Below are 26162 nucleotides of genomic sequence, written 5' to 3'. Positions count from 1 at the left end.
GCAATCCTTCACACTTAAGTTACAACTTCCCTACAAAAACTTAACAAAACATACTTCAAAAGACCTGCTAACTCTCATAGCTAGAGGCAACACCTTGCCCATTTACCTAATTTCATATATAGTAGTAGGTGACATTATATAAAAGATGCAAGACATAAGTAGGAATCAACTGAGAGAGGCTGATGAATCTAAAAATGCATTCCTGTATGGTTTTCTCTTACTGTACTTTGGAAAGATATTAATCAAAGAATTATCCTGGAACACACTACTCACAATCATCATCTGTGTGAAGCTTTGCCTTCAGTTTTTCCATTTTCCTTTCATCACGCAACAATGTCCTATCTTTCTTAAGTGTTCCTGTGCTTTCCTCTTTCTTCTCTTCAATGCTCTCCTGGATTAAGGAATATTCCTCATAATTTGTTATTCCTGGAATTAGAAACAACCCCAGTGTTTGTAAAAATAACAATTTAGTACATTTTAAGACAGGTGGAATATTCTTGTCTATATATTAAAATAACAATGGTTTATTTCAAGTATTGTGAAGATACTCGAGATGAAATGCTAGAACAGTGTACAGGGAAGGAAACCCAAGGAATTATCTACAACTTCTGTGTCCAAGACAGGTCTCCAACATCCAGTATTATCCTTCAAATACATCATTACTTCATCATATGCTGCATCTGCTGCTTTCAGAAAGATACTAAGTTGGTTTTGTTATCTACCAAGAGAAGCTGTCAATTTAAAAACATGGAATTTAAAACAGCAGTAAATTCCAGAATGAAGACATGTCACGGTAAATTTCCTTTCACGGATGCCTGCAACTGCTTCCTGAGAACTGAGTAATTTCAGTTTGCCCATGATATGTAGAAGAAATATGGCAGAACAGATTGAGGAATAGAAACCATGTGAAAGGTATGATTTATTTTGGGTTTTGGGGTGGTTTTTTTAGTGTTTTAAAGCTCAATCCTTGCTATGAATTTTACCTGAAACTGAAATTTAAAAAAAAAATAACAGTTCATAACATTTAGCATAGGTGCTAAGTTGCTCTAATTTCTTTGTTCTGCTTGTGTTTTTTTCCACTGTTTTGTAAAGTATATTTTGTTACACAGTAAATCAAATGGAATTCTCATCTACATGACCACATTCATGAAAACAAGTCAAACTGATTTTTGAAGTAGTTACAGTACACTGGAATCCAGCATAGAAACACTCAACATTGAAATGGATTAATTTAAGTTCAGCTTAATTCACTTTCCAAGTAAATTAACTTAAGGTCATTTTAACCCTAAATGAGAATGAACCAAGAGTTTAGGATAATTTAAGCTAATCCATGATGTATTTTAAAATTAAATATTTACTGGCTTTCAAAAATGTCTCTATTATTATAAGCTATAACCAACATGACACATTTTTGACAAGCTGCTTTGGATGGCTTCCATATGTTGTTTCACAAAAAGATACGGTATTGTGATCAACTCTTAATCATAGAGTAGTAAGTATACTACATAGATACACTATATATATATATATATATAGTGGTAATGACATATAGTTTAGGTAAATTTCAAGGCTAGTAGTATTTATCTTTCATCTCATTAAAATTAAATACAAATGTAGTTCTAATCCTCTACCACACAGCAGAAAACCATATGTAAAAGTAACACATAATTGAAAAACATTTAGATCTGTACTGTCAGGAAACTTTGTGCCTCCAACTGCCAGCCGCTGAAGCTTAAGGATATAGTTAGCTCTCTACCAAAACCTAGACAAGAGATTTTCAAATAAGTGTTTTATTAGCTGATAACAAATAAGTATTTTTTAACATATGTGCCAATTTCTAACCAGTAATATGTATTACATCCTAAAAAATCAAGATACAAATATGGCAGGAAAACTAATTCTTAGGCATATGAGTCCCAAAATCTTACCTATCCTGCTGCAAATGGTAACCAGCAATTCACCAACTGTTTTAGAATCATCCACCATGACTGTTTTCACTGAACCATCCAACATACGTATTTTCTGAGGTCTCTGTTTCTTTTTGTACTCCAATATATCCTAGGAAGTAAACAATACTGTTTCTGCCTGATTTTGGAAGCCACCACAAGCCAAACCCATGAACTTAGATACCTGAAACAGGATTCTCTCTCCACTCCCCAAACTTAATTTTTCTTTATTTATAGCATAAGCAAATTTATTCATGTAACAAACTTGAGGAGCAATTACTTTTGGTTCTGTCAAAGATACTTTTGAAGATTTTGTCCTCGCTGGCAAGACGAAAATCTAGACAGGAAAGTACAGACCAAAGTACCTTTGTGTTCCTAAAATGAGTAGCATTTTAAAAAGGATAACAGTGTCTTTCAGTTGTAAGCAAGCTGGTCATAAGGTGTGTAAGTATCATTTCATCATCTTAAGTATACAAGAAACGTACACTACAATGCAAGGTCATCTCAAACACCAAGTTTATTACAAAATTTGTTTTTTATCTTCCCATTAATCGTTCTGTGAAGACACTATTGGCCACAGTGGTTCACAGTCACAACGAGACATGGGAAAAAAACTAATACTGAAGCACAGGAAGGAAGAAAAGTGGGACAATTTCAGCAACAGACTCAATATCATCCTGCCCCTCCAAATGCTAAACAATCTTCTTATATTTCCAAATTTTCCTAATAACATATTGATGAGAGAAGCAACAGACTTGCACCATACCCCATTTCTCAGCATGTAATAATCCAGTGTTCTTCCAGCCTCCAGCCATATACCTTTTCGAGGATCGTCATCTGACAAGAACAATCCGTAGTCAGAGGCTGTGGAACAGAACAGACAGAGCTGCTGAAAAATATCAAACCTAATAAAGCCAACATGGTTTTATTCAAGGTTATTGAACTTCAGGGTTAAGCTTGTATTACACTAACCTTCCATTCTAATGAACTTGGATAGAAATTGTTTTTATATGCTTCACAAAACATTTAGCTTAGCAGCACACAGCAGGGTAGAGCAAGCTTTATAGAAGACTTGAGCAAAACCTTCACTGAGCAACAACATGCCATATCTGTGGGTTTTTATTATATTTGTAATTACTTCTCTTTAAAAGGACTTTTCCTAAATACTCATATGTCCTGCTTTGGAATTGACTAAGCAGAGATACAAGCAATTTGGAATTCATCAATTCAGCAGTTATATTTTTAAAAAAGTATTCTTTATTTTCAACCCTTTGTCTACTAAGTTTATGCTAAACCTTGGAATGTTTTGGGTAGATGTTTCAGGTTTAGACATTTGAAACATGTTTAGACATAGAATTTTATCAATAATAACCATTTCAGGAGAAAATTGCATCTATCTATTGCAGGCTAACCACATGTCAGCCGATTCTTTCAAAATCACAGGTAAATGATAAAAATTTCATTGTCACAGATGAACAAATCCAGCCTCGGGCTTCAGAGGCTAAACTCTAAGTACACAAAATGAAGAACCATAACTGCCAACTTAAAGCCCACCCATATTCCTGAAGAATTAACACAGAGTATACTTCACTATTACAAACAGCTTAGCTTGCTCTAATTGCACTTCTACAGTTTAAGCCAAGAGATTTTTTTCATACAAGCAGGTCAGCTACATGTACACAGCCTGTAAATTCAGTTTGGTGCAGGGGAGTACCAAGTTTGCTTTCAGCCATGTGTTCACACCATCGAATGAGAAAGATCAAAATAGCTGCAATTTTTGGACAATCTTTCATCTTTAAATGTCATGCATAGCAACAGTTTACATTTAACAGGATTTACATTAAACACATTGTTACTCATGCAACTATATAAAAGACTTTACACTACATTAATAAAAGTGTAACTGACTTACAGATACACAGTTTCAAAGAAAGAATCCTTCTAAAAACAACTGAAGAAAAGTTACTCCTGCTGACCTTAATTAATAATACCCCTGAAAAGTCAAGTAATCCATACATACGGAGATGTTTATGACACAAATTCAGTACAGAATCAGTTGCGTAGAATTTTGGAATTTATGCCTGTAAAAAGGTTGTGACCCTTGGAAGTACACAAAGCACCTCGCACAGAGCACAGAATTCCAAACGACACACATACTGCTCAGATATTTCTTTCTGGGGGGTGTGCTAGTAATGAAGTAGTAGTAGCTGTGCAACTTGCATGTTAACATGGCCACCTTTGTGTCAGCATGCAAGCTTGCTGGAGAACTGAAATATGCACAGTTGACAGTCAGGACAAGTACATTTACTCTTGTGCAGGAACTAGTTTGATCAGTTTATACTGCACCGCTATCAGTCTTCTGAACTAACACACAAACACACACATTTTAATAGCCACAAAGAAGAGGAAAGGATAGGATAAAACCTTCTTTCTGCTCTCACTACCCCACTTCATAAAAGTTGTTTAAAATTCAAACTTGCACTGCAATCACCTATAAAGAAAAAGCCCTACTTTATAACATGAAGAGAGTTCCTAGACTTTTCTATGCAACTCATGATACTCTGGGACATTTCCTATTCAACTTCCCTGAATTCACCAGCTGTTCAAATTTATTGCCTTGAGAGATAAGTATGGTAAAAAAGCATAGCCTGTACATGAAAACTGAAGTTTTTTAACTAGACTTCCTAGAGACTCCTGCAAAGGATAAGTATTTCTAATTAATAGTAATGTTGTCCATTATTGGTAAGTTTTTCTAACAGTTCAGACAAAATTTTCAAACAGCTCTCAAGGTTGAGAGCTGTGCATAAAACTCAACAAACTGTCTCCTTTAAAAATGACATTCCAGCGGCATTATATACAAAGCAGCACCAAAGAATTCTGAAGAATTTTAATTTTTTTACAACTTGGACAAAAGTTTAAATGTAATCTAAGTGAAGACGTATTTTACAACCTGTACTTGCCTAATTTGTTCCATTGGTAGAGAGACAGTTAAATGTCATTAACACACAGTAGCGTTGTGAATATGGTATGCACAGCATGGTGATGCTCTCACTTATTAACCAGTTTCAAACACTTCCCTTGGCAGATTTTGGAGGTGTCCAGCTACTCTTCTAATTCATGTTGTCCCTTCCTTTGCTGAGGTACAAAGTAAGTCTGCCCAGATTTTCCTAGAAAGCATTGCAACAAGCATTGCTTTATAAAGATGGTACCACAAAAATTGCAGTTTATTGAAGAAGTCAAACTTCTGCAAACAAGAATCTTTCAAAGAAAAATCTCTATCGGGACTGAAAAAAGACTGCAGCTATCTTCTGTCACTTAAAAAATCTGTTTGCACTCTGTGCCTTACACTCCAGAGCATTAAGACTTCAAGAAAAAAACAAATCCCTTAACTTGAAAGATAAATAGAAGAACAGAACAGTGTGAGGAAAAACACATGGGTCTGTGTTTCTTTTCAATTCAGACAATAAATTGGCTAAGGACAAATACAAGAACTCACCTTGCCCTGTTTGAGCCTCTGGCACTCGTTCACGAATAACTCTACAGGCATCATACACTGCAGTGGATGGTTCAAACTGCATCGTCTTCACTACATTACATTGGCGAACACAGATCTTCAAGGAAAGAGCTACCATGGTGTCAAGTCACTTGCAAGTTCCTGCTAAAGTATCTGAAAAAGCAGCAATGGCATTATTGCTTAGAGTTTTCCATTTAATACTTCAATACAGTCAACTTATAACTAAAAACATGAAATTGGTTCAGCAGAATTATATGTATTCAAATGCAGTTCTATATAAAGTCTATTTAGCATCATCAAGCTAGGAACTATCCAAAATATGTCTTTATCTTGGTATATTGGTACACATTTTCTAAAAAATTCTGTACACTGATAACTGAAGGCTGACAACTTTGAGGTATGTCAAAAACAAAGAAGCATAGAATGGTAGGGGTTGGAAGGGACCTTTAGAGATCATCTAGTCCAATTCCCCTGCAGAAGCGACATCAGGTCGCATAGGAACATGTCCAGGTGGGTCTTGAAGACCTCCAAGGAAGGACACTCCACAACTCCTCTGGGCAGCCTGTGCCAGGGCTCCCTCACCTGAACAGTGAAATAGTTTTTTCTTATATTTAAGTGGAACTTTTTGTGTTCCAGATTCATCCCATTACCCCTTGTTCTGTTGCTGGATACAATAGAAAAAAAAGGGATGTCTCAACCTGACACCCACCATTTAGATATTTGTAAATGTTAATAAGATCTCCCCACAGTCTCCTCTTTTCTAGACTAAACAGCTCCAGTTCCCACAGCCCTTCCTCAAATGAAAGATTTTCCAGTCCCCTGATCATCTTGGTGGCCCTGTGCTGGACTCTCTCCAGAAGTTCTCTGTCCCTCTTGAGCTGGGGAGCCCAGAACTGGACGCAGGACTCCAGATGAGGCCTCACCAGGGCAAAGTAGAGGAGGAGAAGAACTTCTGGCCAAACTCTTCTTGATGCATCCCAGGATGCCATTGGCCTTCTTGGCCACAAAGGCACATTGCTGCTCATGGTTAGTTTATTATTATCCAGGACTCCCAGGTCTCTCTCTGTAGAACTGCTCTTCAGCAGGTCAATCCCCAGCCTGTACTGGTGCATGAGGTTGTTCCTCCCCAGGTGCAGGACTTTGCACTTGTCCTTGTTGAACCTCATGAGGTTCCTCTCTGCCCAAATCTTAAGCCGGTCAAGATCCCAATGAATGGCAGCACAGCCTTGTGGGGAATCAGCCAGTCCTCCCAGTTTGGTGTCATCAGGGAACTTGCTGAGGGTACACTCTGTCCCCTCATCCAGGTTGTTGATGAAGATGTTGAACAAGACTGGCTCAAGAACTGATCCCTGTGGAACTCCACTGGCCACAGGCCTCCAACTTGATTCTGTGCCATTGATCACCACTCTCTGGGCTCTGTCATTCAGCCAGCTCTCGATCCACCTGACTGTCCACTCATCCAAGCCACACTGCCTGAGCTTTCTGATGAGGATATTATGGGAGACAGTGTCAAAAGCCTTGCTGAAGTCAAATTAGATGACATTCGCTGCTCTCCCCTCATCTAGCCAGCTGGTTATGCACTCATAGAAGGCTATCAGATTGGTCAAATAGGATTTCCCCTTGGTGAAATGGTACATGGGAAAACAAAATACTTATTGGGTATACTGCCAACATATTTACTAACAAACAAAAATTACTTGTCTCTCACCACACTTTTTTATCAGACCATTTAGATTAGCTGGTAACTAACAGCTTAGAATAAGTACTTAAACAAAAGCAGGATTTTCTTAGTATATAACCTCCTCCAGAGGATTCTGAAGTGTACAATACTGTGTGGGTTTTTTCAAGTCTCCACATAGAGCTGCTATGTAGTTTTATCATGTTGCACAGATACTCAGAGGTTTCAGTTCTATTTCAGAAACTTCACTGAATTTGACAGCATTTGTCTACAGAAATAGGAAGCTACAAGACGCTTTTTGGTTTAGTTTATTTTATAGATAGTCTGGGTTTTCTCTCAAGTGTCTTCCCTTGTTGTCAAAACACTATGAACTACTCTTCCATTCTTAGTAATCTCCAAGAACTCTTCATAACTGAAGTCCTGTCTATCTAAGAACAGAATCTACTAGACTTCCCAAATCCTCTCTGCATAAATTCATTATGTGTATTTTAAAAAAAGAGGACGAGACTCTGTGGACTATTGCCACTGATGATAATTTGAGCAGGACCAATTCCAGTAAGTAAAATTTAAACCCTAGTTTTTAAAACTTTTTTTTTTTTTAAATTTAAACCCATCTTTTTACAGCTCAGATACTCAGCACCATTCCTGCTCAGGAAGAACACCATTTAGATTTCATCAATGCACCACTGCAGAGCTCAGTGATTGCATCCCTTCTCCAAGGCACAGACAGTAGACAAATCATATCTCTACTGGTAAAATTTAGGAGCAGCTTTGGCTCTAAGATGTCATCCTCTTCCGTATTTTTGTGGCAGATCATTGATCTGCCTCTCAAAAACAGATTGTTTAGTACTTCCAAGACCACTCACTACCAGTATGAAATGCTACACATGATAAGACCATCTGAGAAAGGAAAGAGGGTGAATGAACAAAAAAAACATAAAAGAAACATTAGTGTACACATCTCAATGCTCTCCTAATCTACCAGTGTTTGATAACAAAACTTTCTGTAATTTGAACCAATCATTCTAGGCAGGAGTTTCGTAAAGAAAAGAAGATATCTCCTTACTATGAAATACTAGTTCTTAAACCATATCCAAAAGGTCTTTGCATTTTGAAGTAATTGTTCAGTATAGCAGCAACAGTGAAAAATAAATGCAAGACAAAAACTAAATCTCTGCAGCATTTCCATAGAGATTCACCATACCTGGGTTCAGTTTAGCACTTGATCATTTATACATTAGCAAACCTCAGAGTTACTAAACCAAAAATATCTCAAGGCACCACAGATTGGAACCATTTTTTACCACCCATAACGGTCCCAGGAATAATAATTATGTTTGTGTGTGCTTACATGCAGCACACTACAGCTGGAAGAGATCAGCTTGGAAAACAGTCTGATCAAGCTGCTCAGAAGGCAGTTCTAACTCAGAGGGGATCTCCTGCCAGTGTGGTAAGCTAAGTCACAATTCCTGCTCTGTCCTCTGTCTGGTCAATATGTTAGAGCAGGGCCATGATAATCCAACTCTCTGAAATCTCTCCTCTGTTTTCTACTCCTCTTAAAAAGAGTAAATGATATAAAATAACTCCAGTGAACAGGTAAGTTCTAGACAAAGTCTTCCTTTCCTCTTTGCTTTCTATTGCACCTGAATGTAAGACTTGCAAGTCATACACATCCCATCTTCAGACTTCATCTGATTATCTTGTCTATTAAAAGGCAAAATAGATACTGACCTTTTCCTAATCTTTCCCATGAACAAGCTATACTCTTAACTTTTGGAATTAATTACTTCAGTTAAAGAGAAACAGAAATTCAGAAAAATGTAAGCTTTAAAAAGTAAAGTCAATACAGGTATTAAAAATGTCATCTATTTTGATATAATATAAAGGAGTAATACAGATGACTAAATCTGTATTCTCTGACATTAAGGAAAAGTGAATATAACAGTTGCAAAGGCACACTGTAGCATCCTTGTGAGAGATCAATCTAAACTTGTAAGGTAGAAAATAGCATCTAATTTCTCTTTATGAATGGAGATAAGGGGGTAAAGAAAAATCAAAATGGTGAAGACTGTCCATGAAACTTTGACAGGAGAAAATGTAAAAAAAAAATCTGGTAAAATGACTGTGATTTTGCAGTGGTACTGATGCTTTTACCACGTTAGCATAAATTCAGCAAACTAGAGTATTCAGATAAACTTGAGTTCACTTAAGTTCCAGAACAAAGTAAGTCAGACCTTCAAAGCAGTTTAGCCAGTGCAAGCATTGTGTCACACACTTAATAAATTCAAAAATGAGTCCCCATTTCTTAAAATTTTGACCAAAAACCAGTTCTTTTAGAATACATTAACAAGTTTCTAAGCTTTTTGATATCTCACTTTGTGATTTTTCACCACAGAAGCCATAAAAATATGTGTTAGAAAGAATCTTGAGAAGAAGCTTAGCTTAGTCCCTCACATTGCAAAATGATGCATCCCTATGCTGTCCCTGACAGACATTCAGTTAATCCATTCTGACAAAGCTCCATGGAAATGAAGTCCACAGCTCCTCACAGGGAAGCTGTTGTATTTTTCTTTTTCTTTTTACTACTTCTACATTTTGGGTGGTTCCCCTCTGTCCATCCAAGTTTTCAACTTAGGTCTTCTCTCTTCAAGACTTGTTTTTTTTTCCCCTGCATAAATAGATGGGGAAAATTTTTCCCCATCATATTTAGCACAATTTTACAAGTTGGAACCTGTTAGTGTGTCCTCCCAAATAAATATATCAGTGGTCTGTTTTCCTTCAACTCAGTACTCTTGGTTTCAGAGAAACAAAAGAATGTTCTATTTGAAAAGCAGCTTATGAAAAGAGACCATGAGTTGTCAGCTTTCTCCAACACTGTGTTCTCAAACTTGAGAGAAAGGTTTTCATCTGCCTCCTCCAGATTACCCTCAGGCTCTAAACCTTTCCACTAGACTTTCAGTAATAGTTGACACAGGCAGTTTCCATCTCCTGGGTAACAGCCAAGATAGGACAGTTGTTCTTTTTCGCAAAAGAACTATGAATTTGGTCAACAAATTGGTCTGAGATAACACAGAAAAAACAAGGGAAAAATATCTTCCATGTTCCTATTATTGTCTATACACTGCTTCACACAACATTTAAATATTTCTCTGTGCAGACTTTTTATGCTTCCCAGTATCACTCAGTCTCTGGAACAACTGACCAAAGGTCAAAGGGTTTTGAAATTTAAGGTGATATTGAAAGGAATGGTTTCTCTGGTTCTAAGTCCAATGCTGTGTAAGTAATGAAGTAGGTCATTTCTAAATGAGATAGTGAGTGATCTGTGCTTGCAAAGCTGAAGATTAAAGTATTACACTATGGATTTGACAGATTTGGGAAAGGCAGCAGCATCTCCAGGTTCTTAAAAAAAAGAAACCACCAGTAAGAAAACCCCATGCCTGAAGTGTGAACATCAAGGCCTCAAGTTGAACCACCACAGTGCCCAGGTTCCAGCAAATCCCAACAAAACAAGATTATAACCAGTGATTGAATAAAAATGAACAGGCTTCTCTGCTCACAAAACAAAACAAGCATATATATTTCAGACATATAAACCACAAGATATTATCAAATGCTGAAAAGTAAGACATCAGTATGAGGCAACGGTAAGGTTCTTGAAAGTAACTTGAAGCTGAAGGAATCTGCAGTTCAGCAAGTGTAACCACAGCAGCAAACAGCTCCCCTTCAGCTCCAGAAATTAACAATCCCTATCACAACTGTCAATGTTTCTGTTTACACAATCACTTTCTCAACCAATTCTGACACATTTTGTGTTGGTCATTGCATTTTTTAAAAATCTTTCATGTATTTTGACAGACTTGGGTTTTGGAACAAGTATACACATGACTTGCCAGAATATTCAAGGCAGTAGTGCTCTCCAGCAGGGCAGCAGGAGCAACGTGTGGTAAAGAACGGTCACTGCCCTGGCTGAGTCACCATAGCCTCTAGTCACTGTACCTTGGGACACTGCACTTCCTTTTTCACAGCCTTACTTCAATTCTCAGCTCAAGTTACTGGATCATTCCCAAAAGCTCCCTGCTCAGAGATGCATTCTCACAATAGCTCGAGTTTGGATGCTGTTGCAGTTAAATTACCAAAGGTGTGGGGTTCGTTACACACTCAATGAACAGTTACACTATTTTTCTTTAACAATTTCTCTTAAATAATTTTTCTGAAATTCTAGAGACCCATATTTACAGAACTAAACATCTCAATCTCTTGTAAAGTATTTTCAGTGAAACAGTTTGAACATTAAATACAAAATCCATTCTTTGCTCAAGTACCTCTAAGTATTATAAATCTGAACACTTTATTTTCCCTGAAATGAGATAGATCCGTAAAATGCTTTTCTATTGTTTGATTAAAAAAAATAGCCAGAAAATAAAGGTAATCATGGATAGCAAGTGACAAACTAATAAATCAAACAAAAATTTAAAAAACTACTTGTTTGAAAAATGTCTCCAAAGTCTATGTCAAAGCACATTTGCCCTTAATTTCCACTTGAAATTAATTTAAAGAGATGCATAACACATCTATTTCCTTATACCCTCCCGCATCTTTTCCTTCATCCGTCCTAACAATAATTTCAACATCTTGTCTGTGCTACCACATAAGAAGTGAGCAGAAGTCATTTACTCTTTTTTATTTCATACACCTTGACTATCTTCTGTTAAAGGACATCAGTACAACTACACAGTCAGCAGAAACACTACTTTTTAGATAAACATTCAAGAGCGATTCATGGCCCTGTGCTTCATTCAGTAACAGCACAGCATTCTGTACCACATGGCACAGTCAACCTAGCTAGCATTGGAACTGAGATGATACCAATATGCTACTAAAGTAACTACATTCTATTATAAAATGAGTAAATAATACAAGTAGATATTAGCATCTAGAACTTCAATTAAATTAGTGAAAATTAATCCCACAGTTCAGTAATGTTAAACCAGCGGTGCAACAGGAATAAGGTACTCACTTGTAGTAAGTATAAATGCTGCACGGTTGCAGGGTGCTCCTCACTCAGGCGCCTAGTGCAAACCCCCTACTACAACTACAAACTACAGGAAACCAAACCAGTGGGTCAAGAAATGCATTTCTTCCAGCTTCCCACCACATTCCCCCTGGGGTCCTTTGTATCTTCCTTCCTAACAAGTGATTAGCACTAACAGTACCACCCTCTTCCTAAAATTCTTCCTGAACATGGAAAAAGCAGCACATCAAAGATGAGCACATTTTGACAAATGCTTAGGTCCTTTGCACTTACTCGATTAGTTCATATTAAAACTAATGAAAAGTAGTTTACAGAAAATGCACCATCTAATTCCAGCTATCGTATTCGTCCACCCGTTGTTAACAAATCTGAATGACCAGAACTGACATTTTACACTGACTGTAGCTGGTGGCTCAGTCTGCCTACCAACTAATTGAGCAACACAGCAATAAAACACAACGAAACAATACGTATTTCCTAGAAATGTCAACTAGTTACGTGCAATATGATGTAGCACTAAAATATTTCAAATAGTTGGCATTCAACAGTGATGAAGCTGGTGGACTTTCTCAGCTCATGGTGACACATCGAAGCTTTCCCAAATTGTCTTCACCACAATAATAAACAAGCGCTGCTGATGTACCTTTACTAACTGGTTTGTGCTATTCCATTGTCAAGGTACATTCTGTTAACAATAACAAAAAGTAAACCAGGCATCTGTAAGTCTCTTTTCTTCATAGCTTCTTCTTTCTACAATATATTGACTTTCTTCTTAGCTTGTGCAAAAAAAGAGCTCATGGAAATATTTGTTCGGGGTCCTAACTAGCAGCCTGTTAAGTCATTCTCAAGCAAATTTAAGGCAAAAACTCTATACATTTTTTCTCCCGGGGAAAATATTTCTAAAGCAAATTCAGTATCAAAAATTACTTGGATAAAGTTTTATTCCAGTCACGCCATAAATCAAGGTTGGCCTTCTTCCATGCTTCATAGGGATACGTGAATGGGTTTCATTCAGGTGGGGTTTTTTTGTCCAGGAGGTACCTCCCTAGACATGGCAAGGAGTGGTACTAGTGACAGAAGTTATAAGCTTCTGCTCTAGGGGGAAACTTCTCAGTCTTTCTGACTATGAGAAGAATCTACAGAAAATCAAACCAAGGAATTTGATGATCCATGAACTAGTGGTCAACTTATCTGCTGCTCCAACGAAAGGCTTTCCCAACCAGATCCTTAAAACCTTCTATAACAGTATGTAGTAACTAGTTGTCTGGTGTTTGTTGAGTTGGTCTAGGTTAAAAGCATTAAGATACTGACCAAGTTCAGACTTCCTCTGGTTATTAAGTTCATATTATTTTTGTCAGGCTCATTAAGTGAGTGCTGAATCATTCAGGGATTCATCTCTGCATGACTTTAAAAGTTCATGGGTCAAATCAATGCTATGGATATGAGTCTCAGGTAATCATAGAATCATAGAATGGTAGGGTTGGAAGGGACCTTTAGAGATCATCTAGTCCAACCTCCCTGCAGAAGTAGCTCAACCTAGATCAGGTCACACAGGAACATGTCCAGGCAGGCCTTGAAGACCTGCAAGGAAGGAGATTCCAAAACTTCCCTGGGCAGCCTGTTCCACTGCTCCCTCATCCTCACAGTGAAATAGTTTTCTCTTATGTTTAAATGGAACGTTTTGTGTTCCAGCTTCATCTCATTACCCCTTGTCGAGTTGCTAGCTATCATCAAATAAAGGGATGCCCCAACTTCCTGATCACCATTTCTATACTAGGAAATATTAATGAGATCCCCCCTCAGTTTCCTCTTCTCCAGAATAAACAGTCCCAGTTCCCTCAGCTTTTCAGTTTCTGCAGCCTTTCCTTGTATGAAAGATGTTCCAGTCCCCTGATCATCTCGGTGGCCCTGTGCTGACTCTCTCGAGAACTTCTCTGTCCCTCTTGAGCTGGGGAGCCCAGAACTGGACACAGGACTCCAGATGAGGCCTCACCAGGGAAGAGTAGAGAGGCAATAGAACTTCCCTCCACCTACTGGCCACGCTCTTCTTGATGCATCCCAGCATGCCATTGGCCTTCTTGGCCACAAAGGCACATTGCTGGCTCATGTTTAGTTTATTATCAACCAGCACTCCCAGGTCTCTCTCTGCAGAGCTGCATTCCAGCAAGTCAACCCCCAGCCTGTACTGATGCAGGGGGTTGCTCCTCTCCAGGTGCAGGACTCTGCACTTGTCCTTGTTGAACCTCATGAGGTTCCTCTCTGCCCAACTCTCAAGCCAGTCGAGATCCCACTGAATGGCAGCACAGCCTCTGGGGAATCAGCCAGTCCTCCCAGTTTGATGCCATCAGGGAACTTGCTGAGGGTACACTCTGTCCCCTCATCCAGGTTGTTGATGAAGATGTTGAACAAGACTGGCTCGAGAACTGATCCCTGTGGAACTCCACTGGCCACAGGCCTCTGTCATGGTTTAGCAAGGACCAGCTTTTGCTTGATAACAGGGTGAGGGAGTTGCAGGGAACACTCAGTAAAGAGTTCTCGTACTCTCCCCCAGCTCTTGGGTTCAGACTCACCTTTGACCCGGCTGGGCCAGTCTGGTTCCTCTGCGATCACTATTTCAGGACAGAAATTTGAAGTGCTGGTAGGAGGTGTAAGAGTGTTACAAGATGGAGGCAAGTACAAGATGGGTCTGTTTTGTCCTGTCCTCTCCCTGCACTTTGGCAATTCTCAGGTCTTTGGTACTTGAGGCTAATGGTGGTCTTTTGTTCCCTGATGGGCCTAAACCATGACAGCCTCCAACTCGGTTCTGTGCCATTGATCACCACCCTCTGGGCTCTGCCATTCAGCCAGCTCTCGATCCACTTCACCGTCCACTCAACCAATCCACAGTGCCTGAGCTTTCTGATGAGGATGTTATGGTAGACAGTGTCAAAAGCCTTGCTGAAGTCAAAGTAGATGACATCCGCTGCTCTCCCCTCACCTAGCCAGCTGGTTATGCACTTATAGGAGGCTATCAGGTTGATCAATGTTCAAAATGTAATGTTCAGAACATGTCTCTGTCCCACAGTATCTTGCTCAGATTAACTAGCATACTAAAATTACAGTTACAGAAATGGCACAAAAAATTCTCCAAGAAACTAAATCGCACTCAAGCACCTAGCTCTGCTAGGCTGGGAAGGTGGCACTGTTGCAACTACCTCATCAATTGCTGTATAGATAGACTAAGGCAAGGAGGAGCAGAGATCTCTTGAAAAGCATTTTACAAGTACTGTCAAGAGACATATAAACTACTGACAAGGATGGAAGTTTGCATCACATACTTAAAACAGAAATCAACTATTAGTGAACTAAAAGCATACAACACAACAGCAGAAGAATGGCTTCAGAGACGTATGGGATAAATGTGATTTAGACAGGAGATGGTGAACAGTGACTTCACTGATGATTCACATACCCATCTAGCTTCATTTAGGCCATTCCTACCCTTATGTCTGTGGTGTCTGACAGCTGATGGGGCCATGATCTTATCTGTATATTCTTAACTACACTGCTAAGCAAACACAGAAAATGCAAAATCTCAGCTTAATATTAACAATTCTTTGCCTTCCATTTCACATCCTTGCCAGTAGAGTGTTTGAAATAAAACACAATTCAAAAATATCTGCATTTCTAAAGGTGGCAAACACGGAACAGCTAACACTGACAATGTCAAATATGGACTCTGCCCATCCAGTTGAAGGAAAGCTTCCACTCCCACTGCTATGGTTAAAAGCAAATTCCTGCTATGATCTTGTAGAAGTCAATCTCCCTCAAGGTATTTCTTAACTGTTTCATTCAGGCTTGAGCAAACACAAATCTAGGTCATGAGACTGTCACAGTCTGAAAGGCTGCATGTGTATATGCCAGTACAGGCAAAACTACTTGTTTTTATACTAGATTAACTTTGTAAGAAAATACGGAGGAACAAAAGTTCTCTGATCTTTCCAGTACTCCCATCATCTGCCCGTTGGCACAGAGCACCCATAAAATGGGACACAGAACATTTTCTATTGTTCACTATGGCCAAACATCTAATTTTCCTATAATGTACCACATACTTCTTTAGTGGACTGGTGCCTGGTAAAGCCTTCTTAAGCAAAAGACACTCAAAAATACAAAGTCAGTTGTACTGAGAGCTATATATGATACTTCAAAACTATGAATGCAAATGAAAGGGTCAGTCTCCAAAATCAAGGAGGATGGAACCACAAGGCAGGCGAGTGGGCAGACTGCATAGGCACGGAAGGTAACAACACACATTTTACTACAAACTCACAATGGCACTTAAACTAGTTGGTCTTTGCTGCTGTTGCATCTTAAGTGCTTACATAAAAGGTTACACTGCTGCTTTCCAAGGAAGTCTGTGCTCTCTGTACTGCTCCACTGCTGTCAATTTGTAACTCATATCACAATGCTCTCAAAGATACTTAAGGGGTGCTATCAGTATGCTTTCTTAGAACATCAGGCTGATTCTCCACCAGTAGATTGTATAGGACATGAATGATCATGTATGTTTCAGACACACAACCCACCAATATGTATGCTACAGTAAAGTCTGCATCATGTACCCCTTGATGGACAAGACACTGAAGATGTTACAGCTGGTCAGATGATTTACCATTCCTCTGAGAACCATGTAAAAAGGTGCTTCAGGGGCAACTATCACCCATATATGTGCAAATATCACACTTGTAAACACTGGACTAGATGTTTTATCTTGTCAGTGAGTTCAGAAAGAAGCAGAAAGCACTGTTCTGGTGGTCAGAAAGAAAAAAAATCCATTTCCTAAGGCAACTAGTTCAAAGATGAAGGCAAGAGCAATAAATCAATAGATTAAAAGTTGATGTCTGTGGTTATAATAAAAGGAAATTAACAATGTACAGCACAAAACATTGTTTATTCTTTGTTTGTAAATGCACACAATTAAATGCAAGAACTCTTGCATATCCCTGCGCATATGCACACTGCACATCCTGATAAGCAATTTTACAGTAAAAGCCTTTAACAATATCAGGTAAAATTCACAGCATTTATCTGTACTGTACAATTCTGAATCTTAAAAACAAACCACTTCAAAAAACAGTGAAATGAAGGTGAACTAGGGCAAGTTTTGAAAGGCTACTGTGAAAACAGGCTTTAATCACTAGTAAGCATTAATCATGCTGTTCTCAGTTCACACATTACAGTTGTACAGGAAGAGCATCTATTTTGCTAAGAACTCAGCAAGGAAGTAACCTCAAGCAGAATTATGTAAGAGACCAAAATATCTGAGTCTAATTAGGAGTTTTTTATAGGACAGTCAGCTTATTAGCAATTCAACTACAGTTTGCTTTTTAAGCCAAAAAGCATATTTGCAAACTAGCTTGCTTGAATGTATCTTCAAAAGAAAGTAAAAATTATAATGGACTACAGGAGGAATACCATTGTCCCCAACAGAGCTGAAACAGCTTTTAGATAACAGAAGCAAAGAGCTTGACTGGAACTACTCATAACATAGAAGTCATTAACCTCCAATATGGCTGTCAAAGATGAAACTCTTTGAAAAGGCCTTCCAGGCTTTTGTTCTTATTTTGCAAGAACGCTGCAGGAGGAAACCGCAAACAGGGAACATGAGTTTCTGTAGAAACCAGAAGTGAATCAACATCTTTTTGCTAGGTTCTTCTCCATATTAAGTGCTTCCATTGTAGAGGTTAGTTCTTTTAAGAGAGATGAACTTTTTATTTTTAAACAATAGTGCTTATAAGGTTAATCTCGGTCCACCACAAGAGCTGCAACTTGCTTACAGCAGGATATATATTTACAAAGATTCAAATATATTTTCTGATCATTTTCTGATCAGCATCATCATTCATAATTAGAAAGGGTTGACAAGTCTCCAGAAATAGCTTTGCCAAACAGAACAAGAAAGTTAGTGAGGCTCAAGTAAAATTATTTTCTGCCAGGCCTGTGATGGGGTTTATGTGAAATAGTTCTCTGCTCTTATTGATTTGATCTGATATGGCAGGCTTAACAGGCACTGAAATTGCTTTCAGCAGATTTTGATCCATTTATTCCAACAATCACTTAATACAACCATTTAAAACAGTTCACTAAAACAGGAAATGAGGCAGAAAAAAAGGGGTATAGATTTATAAAACCTTATTTGAAAGAATGCAACTGTATTCCAGAAACTTAGTATTCTACCTATTTAAGTATGTCCAGAAGAACTTGAGGGAAGACTACAAAGAACTGGTAGTTATGCTGACAGTCAAACCACCAATTCCACCATGAACCTCATCTGCAAATCCAGAATCTTCGCAAACTGAGGATGAAGACCATCAGGAGAAGGAAGTAGATGAGGCCTTCTATAAACAGCTGAGAGCTGTCTCACAATCACAATCCCTGGTCCTCGTGGAGGACTTCAACCACCCTGATATTTGCTGGCAAAGCCACTCAACCAAGTGTACACAAGTCCAGGAGGTTCCTATGTTGATGACAATTTCCTGTCACAGGTGGTCAAGGAACCAACAAGGAAGGGTGTGGTGCTGGACTTTGTGCTAAGAAATAAAGAGGGTCTTGCTGGGCATGTGAAAGTTGGAGGCAACCTTGGCTGCAGTGACCATGAGATGGTGGAGTTCAACTTCCTCTGTGGAAGAAGCAGAACATCAAGCAGGATTGCAAATCTGGACTTCAGGTGAGCTGACTTTGGCCTCTTCAAAGAGCTGCCTGGAGGAATCTCATGGGATAAGATCCTAGATGGCAGAAGTGCCCAAGAGAGCTGGTTGATCTTCAAGCGTCACCTCCTCCAAGTCCAAGATCGGGGCGTCCCCACAACTAGAAAAGCGGGAAAAGGAGGCAGGAGGCCTCCATGGATGAACAGAGATCTGCTGGTACAACTCAGGGAGAAAGCAAGTGGTAACAGGGCCTGGTTTCTTGGAAAGAGTATAGGAACATTGTCAGAGCATGCAGTAGTACAAACAGGAAGGATAAAGCCCTTTTAGAATTAAACCTGGCCAAAGAAGTAAAGGAAAACACGGGATGTTTCAGGTACATCAGCAGTAAAAGTAAGATTAGGGGGAATGTGGGCCCGCTGCTGAACACAGAGGGTGCCCTAGTGACAGAGGGTGCAGAGAAGGCTGATCTCCTGAATGCCTTCGTTGCTTCAGTCTTTACAGCCAAGGCCAGGCCTCAGGAAGCCCAGTCCAGCAAGGATAGTAGGATGGCGTGAACAGTAGACGAGTTGACCTTGGTGGATGAGGAAGAGACTAAAGACTTGTTGGGGAAGCTTAACACTCGTAAGTCAATGGGCCCTGATGAGACGCATCCAAGAGTGCAGAGGGAGCTGGTTAATGTAGTTGCTAAGCCACTCTCCATTGTTTTTGAACACTAATGCAGGACAGGTGAGGTGCTGAGGACTGGAGAATGGCCCGTGTCACTCCAGTCTTAAAAAACAGCAAGAAGGAGGACAGTCAGCCTCACCTCTGTCCCTGGAAAGGTGATAGAACATGTCATCCTCAAAGTTGTTAATAAACATATGAAGGAAAAGATGGTTATCAGGGGGAGTCAACATGAATTCACCAAGGGGAAATCCTGTTTCACCAATCTGACAGCCTTCTATGAGGAAATAACTGGCAGGTTAGATGAGGGGAGAGCAGCAGATGTTGCCTATCTTGACTTCAGTAAGGCTTCTGACACCATCTCCCATAACATCCTCATCAGGAAGCTCAGGTAGTGTGGCTTGGATGAGTGGACAGTGAGGTGGATCGAGAGCTGGCTGAATGACATTACCCAGAGGATGGTGATCAATGGCACAGCATTGAGTTGGAAGCCTGTGGCCAGTGGAGTTCCACAGGGATCACTTCTGGGGCCAGTCTTGTTCAACATCTTCATCAACAACCTGGATGAGGGGACAGAGTGTACCCTCAGCAAGTTCCCTGATGGCATCAAACTGGGAGGACTGGTTGACTCCCCAGAAGGCTGTGCTGCCATTCAGTGGGATCTTGACCGGCTTGAGAGTTGGGCAGAGAGGAACCTCATGAGGTTCAACAAGGACAAGTGCAGAGTCCTGCAGTTGGGAAGGAACAACCCCATGCACCAGTACAGGCTGGGGGTCGAACTGCTGGAGAGCAGCTCTGCAGAGAGAGACCTGGGAGTCCCGATAGATAATAAACTGAACCATAAGCCAGCAATGTGCCTTTGTGGCCAAGAAGGCCCATGGCATCCTGGGATGCATCAAGAGTGTGGCCAGCAGTTGGAGGGAGGTTCTTCTCCCCCTCTACTCTGCCCTAGTGAGTCCTCATTTGGAGTCCTGCATCCAGTTCTGGGCTCCCCAGCTCAAGAGGGACAGGGAACTTCTGGAGAGAGTCCAGCACAGGGCCACAAAGATGATCAGGGGACTGAAGCAACTTCCTTATGAGGAAAGGCTGCTGGAACTGGGGCTGCTAAGTCTAGATAATAAAAGATTGCAGGGGGATCTAATTAATATTTACAAATATATAAAAGGTGGATGTCACCTTTTTCTGTTGTATTCAGTGACAGGACAAGGGAAAAAAGCTGGAACATAAAAAGTTCCACTTAAATAGAGGGAAAAACTATTTTACTGTGAGGGTGCAGGAACCTTGGAACAGGCTGCCCAGGGACGGTGTGGAGTCTCCTTCCTTGGAGATATTCAAAACCTGCCTGGACACGTTCCTGTGTGACTTCATACAGGAAGACCTGCTTTGGCAGGGGGTTGGACTAGATGATTTCCTAAGATCCCCTAAAACCTCTACTATTCTGTGATTCTGTGAAGGCAAAAGGATTCCTGACTTGGAAAACCATTATTCCTTGTAGGCCGTCTTGGAAAGCAGAATTGTTTGGTGAAGAACATAGCCATTTTGCAAAAATTTATGTTGACAGCTTAAAGACTGATTGTCATTTAACATTAAGCAAAGCATGGCAAAGCAGGTCATAGAATCATAGAATGGTAGGGGTTGGAAGGGACCTTTAGAGATCATCTAGTCCAACCTCCCTGCAGAAGCAGGTTCACCTAGATCAGGTCACACAGGAACATGTCCAGGCGGGTCTTGAAGACCTCCAAGGAAGGACACTCCACAACCCCCCTGGGCAGCCTGTGCCAGGGCTCCCTCACCTGAACAGTGAAATAGTTTTTTCTTATATTTAAGTGAAACTTTTTGTGTTCCAGTTTCATCCCATTACCCCTTGTCCTGTTGCTAGCTAATATAGAAAAAAGGGATGTCTCAACCTCCTGACACCCACTCTTTAGATATTTGTAAACGTTAATAAGATCTCCCTTCAGTCTCCTCTTCTCCAGACTAAAAAACTCCAGTTCCCACAGCCTTTCCTCAAATGAAAGATGTTCCAGTCCCCTGATCATCTTGGCTGCACTGCGCTGACTCTCTCCAGAAGTTCTCTGTCCCTCTTGAGCTGAGGAGCCCAGAACTGGACACAGGACTCCAGATGAGGCCTCACCAGGATAGAGTATAGACGGAGAAGAACCTCCCTTAACCTGCTGGCCACACTCTTCTTGATGCATCCCAGGATGCCATTGGCCTTCTTGCCCATGAGGGCCTATAAATCATAATTCCTTATTAATTCTGATGTCATGGAGATAAGAAGGCTTCCAGAAAAATAGTAAGAATAATTTTAAATGTGCACGTTGGCAAAGACAGCAATGCTAATCCATCATACATCCTTCACTAGAACAAGATAGACACGTAGAACTGTCATAATTTCATAACATCGTGGCAAATGTTGGAGAAGAATATGCAAGCTTACACAGTCTATGACTAAAATGATGTGTTCATGAAATGTTTCAAATAAAAAAACCAGCAGATCATGCAAGCTCCTTCCTACACACTTATATACCTACTAAAAACAGTTCTTCCTGCTCTTTCTACCCCATCACCTACTTGATATTTACTACGAGTGCAGTTATCAATCAGTTTAAAATATCTAGAACACCAATGGATTTGCAGATGGCATGGCAGCAAGCTTGAATGAGCTTAGTGCATGCTCCTTTCAATTACTAATGTTAGCAACTGAACAGAGGAAGAAGAGAAGGAAAAACAGGGTATCTCAATACCTAATCATGTATGCCACCTCAAAGGCTGTAGGCAGGTGGTAAACACTTTTTTAAACATCAGGTTCCTGGTACAGACAACAGGCTTCTCTGTGGTTTTGATTAAGTAATTATTTATCAAAAAAAAAAATCCTACAACATTTTTTTCAACAGAAGAAACAGAAAATGACTAGTCAAAATAACTTTGAGTAAAACATGTAGAGGGGTAAATAGAAGGAGTATCTCAGGAAAGGAACAAGATCTATAGCAACAGACTGCAGAAGGCACTATGAGAATCACTGACACTAATGAAAACAGAAAAGCTGAGAAAGGACAGTGAGCTTATGCCTGACAAATCAACATCTGTGACAGAGTCACAAAACAGAACAGGGCCGTTGAGACACATCAGGAAGCTAAAGTACTTTAGAATGAATGATCCACACAAGCATCACAGCATTCATTTCACTCCAGCTTTAGAAGTACTCCATGCTCCCAAAGTAAAAAGCTAACAACTACTAGGAAAGAAAGAAAGGAAATGACAAGTTGGCGTAATCCTTATAAAAATTTCTGAACACGTTTAAACTTGAGCAAAACATAAATTTCTGAAGAGACCAGGATCAGACCCTAAAACAGCCACTACTCACACAACAAAATTGAAAGGAAGAGATCACAGAACACTGCTGAACTTTTATCAGGATGTAACAGAGTGCACTAACATTATATGTTAATTAGATTGTACTTAGCCTAGCACACTGCCAACTGTGTGCTAATCTAAGGTCAAACCGCCTCCTACATCAACTGTGCTCACAAAGACATTCTGGCAGTGATCTAGCTGAAAAGCTAAAAGTCAACTTGGCAGGATGACCCTGAATTCAGATATTTCATTATTCTTCTCAGTAAAGCCTATTCCAACATATACCTAAAACACTGGATGAGATGAAATTTACAACTACAGATTTGATTTCCTACCTGAAGACATGAGGTTCCAGCTAGGGCTTTCACTTGGTTTAGCTGGGATCAACGTTTGACAGTTGTCATTTTGGCTACCTAGGAGATCCTCATCAAGTAGCCAAGACTAAAGATTTTTTTTTTTAAAATAGCTATTTAGGTGCGAATTAGAGGAATGTCTTTGTTTAAGTGGTTTGAAGTGGTCCTGCAATTAAATCAACTGAGCTGCAAATCAAGGACAGACACTGGTCCATTCTCCCTGTAGGTTTCTACCTGCAAATAGATATTCCATTGAAAAAGGTCTTATGCTAAGGAAAGCTAGTGTAGTAGGGTACAATATTTCCTAGTTGGAAATTTCACAGATTCACCAATGAGTCTAGATACACAGTCTGAAAAAAATCTTCTCCTCAGATCACATCATTAAATGGAAAAATCATGACAAAATGACTTTGCAACTTATTTTAAAGGTCTAAAAGCAATAGCTGAACATCTTTTTTTATCACTACTATATACTATAAACTGTGTTTGTCATTTCCAAGCTTCATAAGACAGTTCAGTGTTAATTTCTGCTGACAACTTCGCACAGCCAAAGTGATTAAGTTTTCATTTCTATATACTTTTTAAGGTGTTCCCAACTCTTACTTCCCAACTTCTTGTTACTTTCCCTTTTAATGCTGACATCCACAGTGAATTTCAGGCACTGCCAAAAATAAATCCATGAAAGATAAGGCAGAAAATAAGACACTTGGATAAATAACAGCACAAGGGGCAGCTGTGCAGAGAGATTATTTTTTTCCTTCACTGTGTAAAACCTCTCCATCTCCAAATAGCTCCAGAATCATGGAATTCTGCTTGTCATGAGTTGCAGGCTCAACTTGACATCTAGCTAATGGGTCTTGTCTGGAGCAGCACTTCTGAGAAATAGAAGACTGTTCACAAGGTCCTTATGTCATAAAAGAAAATAAGCAGAGACTCTGATGTGTTTAAACCAGTTTTGAAAAAAATTCCTGAGTTAAAGGAACAATAAGCCAAAGAGAATCCCTAAACCAAATCTGTTATTACCATAGTGAAAATTCAACAGTTATAAACCTTTATTTAGAACTAGAGTAGCATATAACATCACTCCCCTAACTTCATATTTGTAGTGGGTCTGGGATGGTGGTGATTTTCCACAGCAGCTCCTGCAGTGCTGTGCTTACTGTTGATATCAATATTATGACTACCGCTTGCACAACATCAGGGCTGTCCCTCCAGCATTCCTTCCCCCACCTTCACCAATAGCTGTGGGTGGGCACAATCTTGGGAGAGACTATGGCCAGGACAGCTGACCCAGGCTGACCAAGGAGATATTCCATACCATATGACGTCAGCTCAGTAATATAAACTGGGGGAGAGGAGCAGGAAGGGGAGGCGAGATTCATTTCTGGCCTTCCCAAAGCAACCGCTACGTGTATTGCAGCCCTGCTTCTCGGGAGGTGGCCGGACATCGCTGCTGATGGGAAGTAGAGAGTAACAGCTTTATCTGCTTTTGCTTTGCTTCCCGCCACCCGGCTTTGCTGCTTATTTATTAAACAGCTTTTATCTCAACCCACGAGACTCCCATCTTATTTTCTCCCCTTCCCTGGCTTGCTGAGGAGGTGGGGGATAAAGCGGTGTGGTGGGCACCTGGCATCCAGGCACGCTCAAACTACCACAATATTATAAAAACACAAAGGTTTATTTCTAAGCAGAAACCCCTATCCATCCTTATGTGATATTATCAACGTTACCTTCTTCTCCATACAGTACAAAGCACACTGTTTTCTATAGCAACAACAAAACACAACATACAGAGACAAGAGGTTATGGCAATACTTAATGAAGATCTGTTAACTATTTTGGTATCTATTACTACCTGAAAAGGAACAAATAAACCACAACAGTAGAAACACATAGCATGTTCACAATCAAATTAATGAATAACTCCGTTTTCTATCATATGTGTTAGAAAAAAGGCATTAAAGACAATGACATGGTAAATAACATGTTTAATAATATACCAACTCTCAATTTAGAAGTACTACTTGGCTTCGATATACTATTTATATTTTTAGTTTTGTGCATACAGTCTCACTAATGTTAGGTAAATACAATGTATTTGTATGCATGATGATACAAGCACACGCAGATACATATCCCTAAACATCATCATGGCTTATAAATGTTCCGTATCACTGAGAAAGTTTCTAACTGAAAAGGGATTGAACGCACAATTCCCTAATATGTTGTTCAGTACACTCAAGGTCAAAGGCCCCCTCCTACTCTTCCTTCCTCCACTATCACTAACTGAATAGCAGACTACTTTAGCTGTAAATTTAAGACCTCAACAGGCACCAAGCATTTAAAACATAACTTCCTTATAGTTACTGCAGACTCAGCATTGTTAATCAACTCCAGTTGCAACAGAATGCTCATTGGATTTCTCATATTGAATTCTATATTTACAGTCTGATTAATAATGCAATACTTGAAAAATCTGAAGTAATCATATCTGTGAACCAGCAGCAGAAGAATATAGAGGAAATATTCAATGGAAAAATTTGAAATAAAACTTCAGCATAATTGCTGATACTATTGCTTTACCCCACCATTTTGTCAGCAGCATGAGGGGGCTACAACCAGAGTTAATAAATGCCATAAATTATTGATATTTACAAATTTAAAATTAAGCATTGTGCTAAATCTTACATAAGGTACCCGAATGATGCTCAGCATCCACCCAGCACTATGCATTATAAACCTACACTAGAATTCTTATTAATAAATATGAGATTAATTGAACTATTTTTTCAAGCCTTCAACATTCCTCTTACTATTACAGAAATGTTCTATTATAGGGAAAAGTCTTCTTAAACTGTTGTATTTTATTTGCTTGTGCAACTCCAATCCTTTCCCCCCAAGATATATCTTACTGTAACAACTAGGCAAGA

The 26162-nt window shown here is 39.5% G+C and overlaps 1 protein-coding gene across 5 annotated transcripts in view; it reads right to left on the bottom strand.

The window, feature by feature from the left end:
* TLN2 (talin 2) overlaps nt 1–26162 on the bottom strand; it is a 201924-nt gene that overhangs the window by 109351 nt on the left and 66411 nt on the right. For 4 of the 5 annotated variants that reach the window (XM_061999193.1, XM_061999196.1, XM_061999195.1 and 1 more), the window contains 4 exons: nt 5443–5613; nt 2713–2810; nt 1929–2058; nt 274–426 (listed from right to left, as the gene is read on the bottom strand). In XM_061999193.1, the coding sequence (XP_061855177.1) occupies nt 274–426; nt 1929–2058; nt 2713–2810; nt 5443–5578 (517 nt within the window). In that variant the 5' untranslated portion in view covers nt 5579–5613. Of the gene's footprint in view, nt 1–273; nt 427–1928; nt 2059–2712; nt 2811–5442; nt 5614–6383; nt 6454–26162 lie in introns of those variants that run through there. The other variant, XM_061999198.1, reaches the window with a different exon arrangement.

This window comes from Colius striatus, chromosome 7 (assembly GCF_028858725.1).
Source record: "Colius striatus isolate bColStr4 chromosome 7, bColStr4.1.hap1, whole genome shotgun sequence".
Lineage (NCBI taxonomy): Eukaryota > Metazoa > Chordata > Aves > Coliiformes > Coliidae > Colius > Colius striatus.
This window is presented reverse-complemented; position numbering and strand designations above follow the sequence as displayed.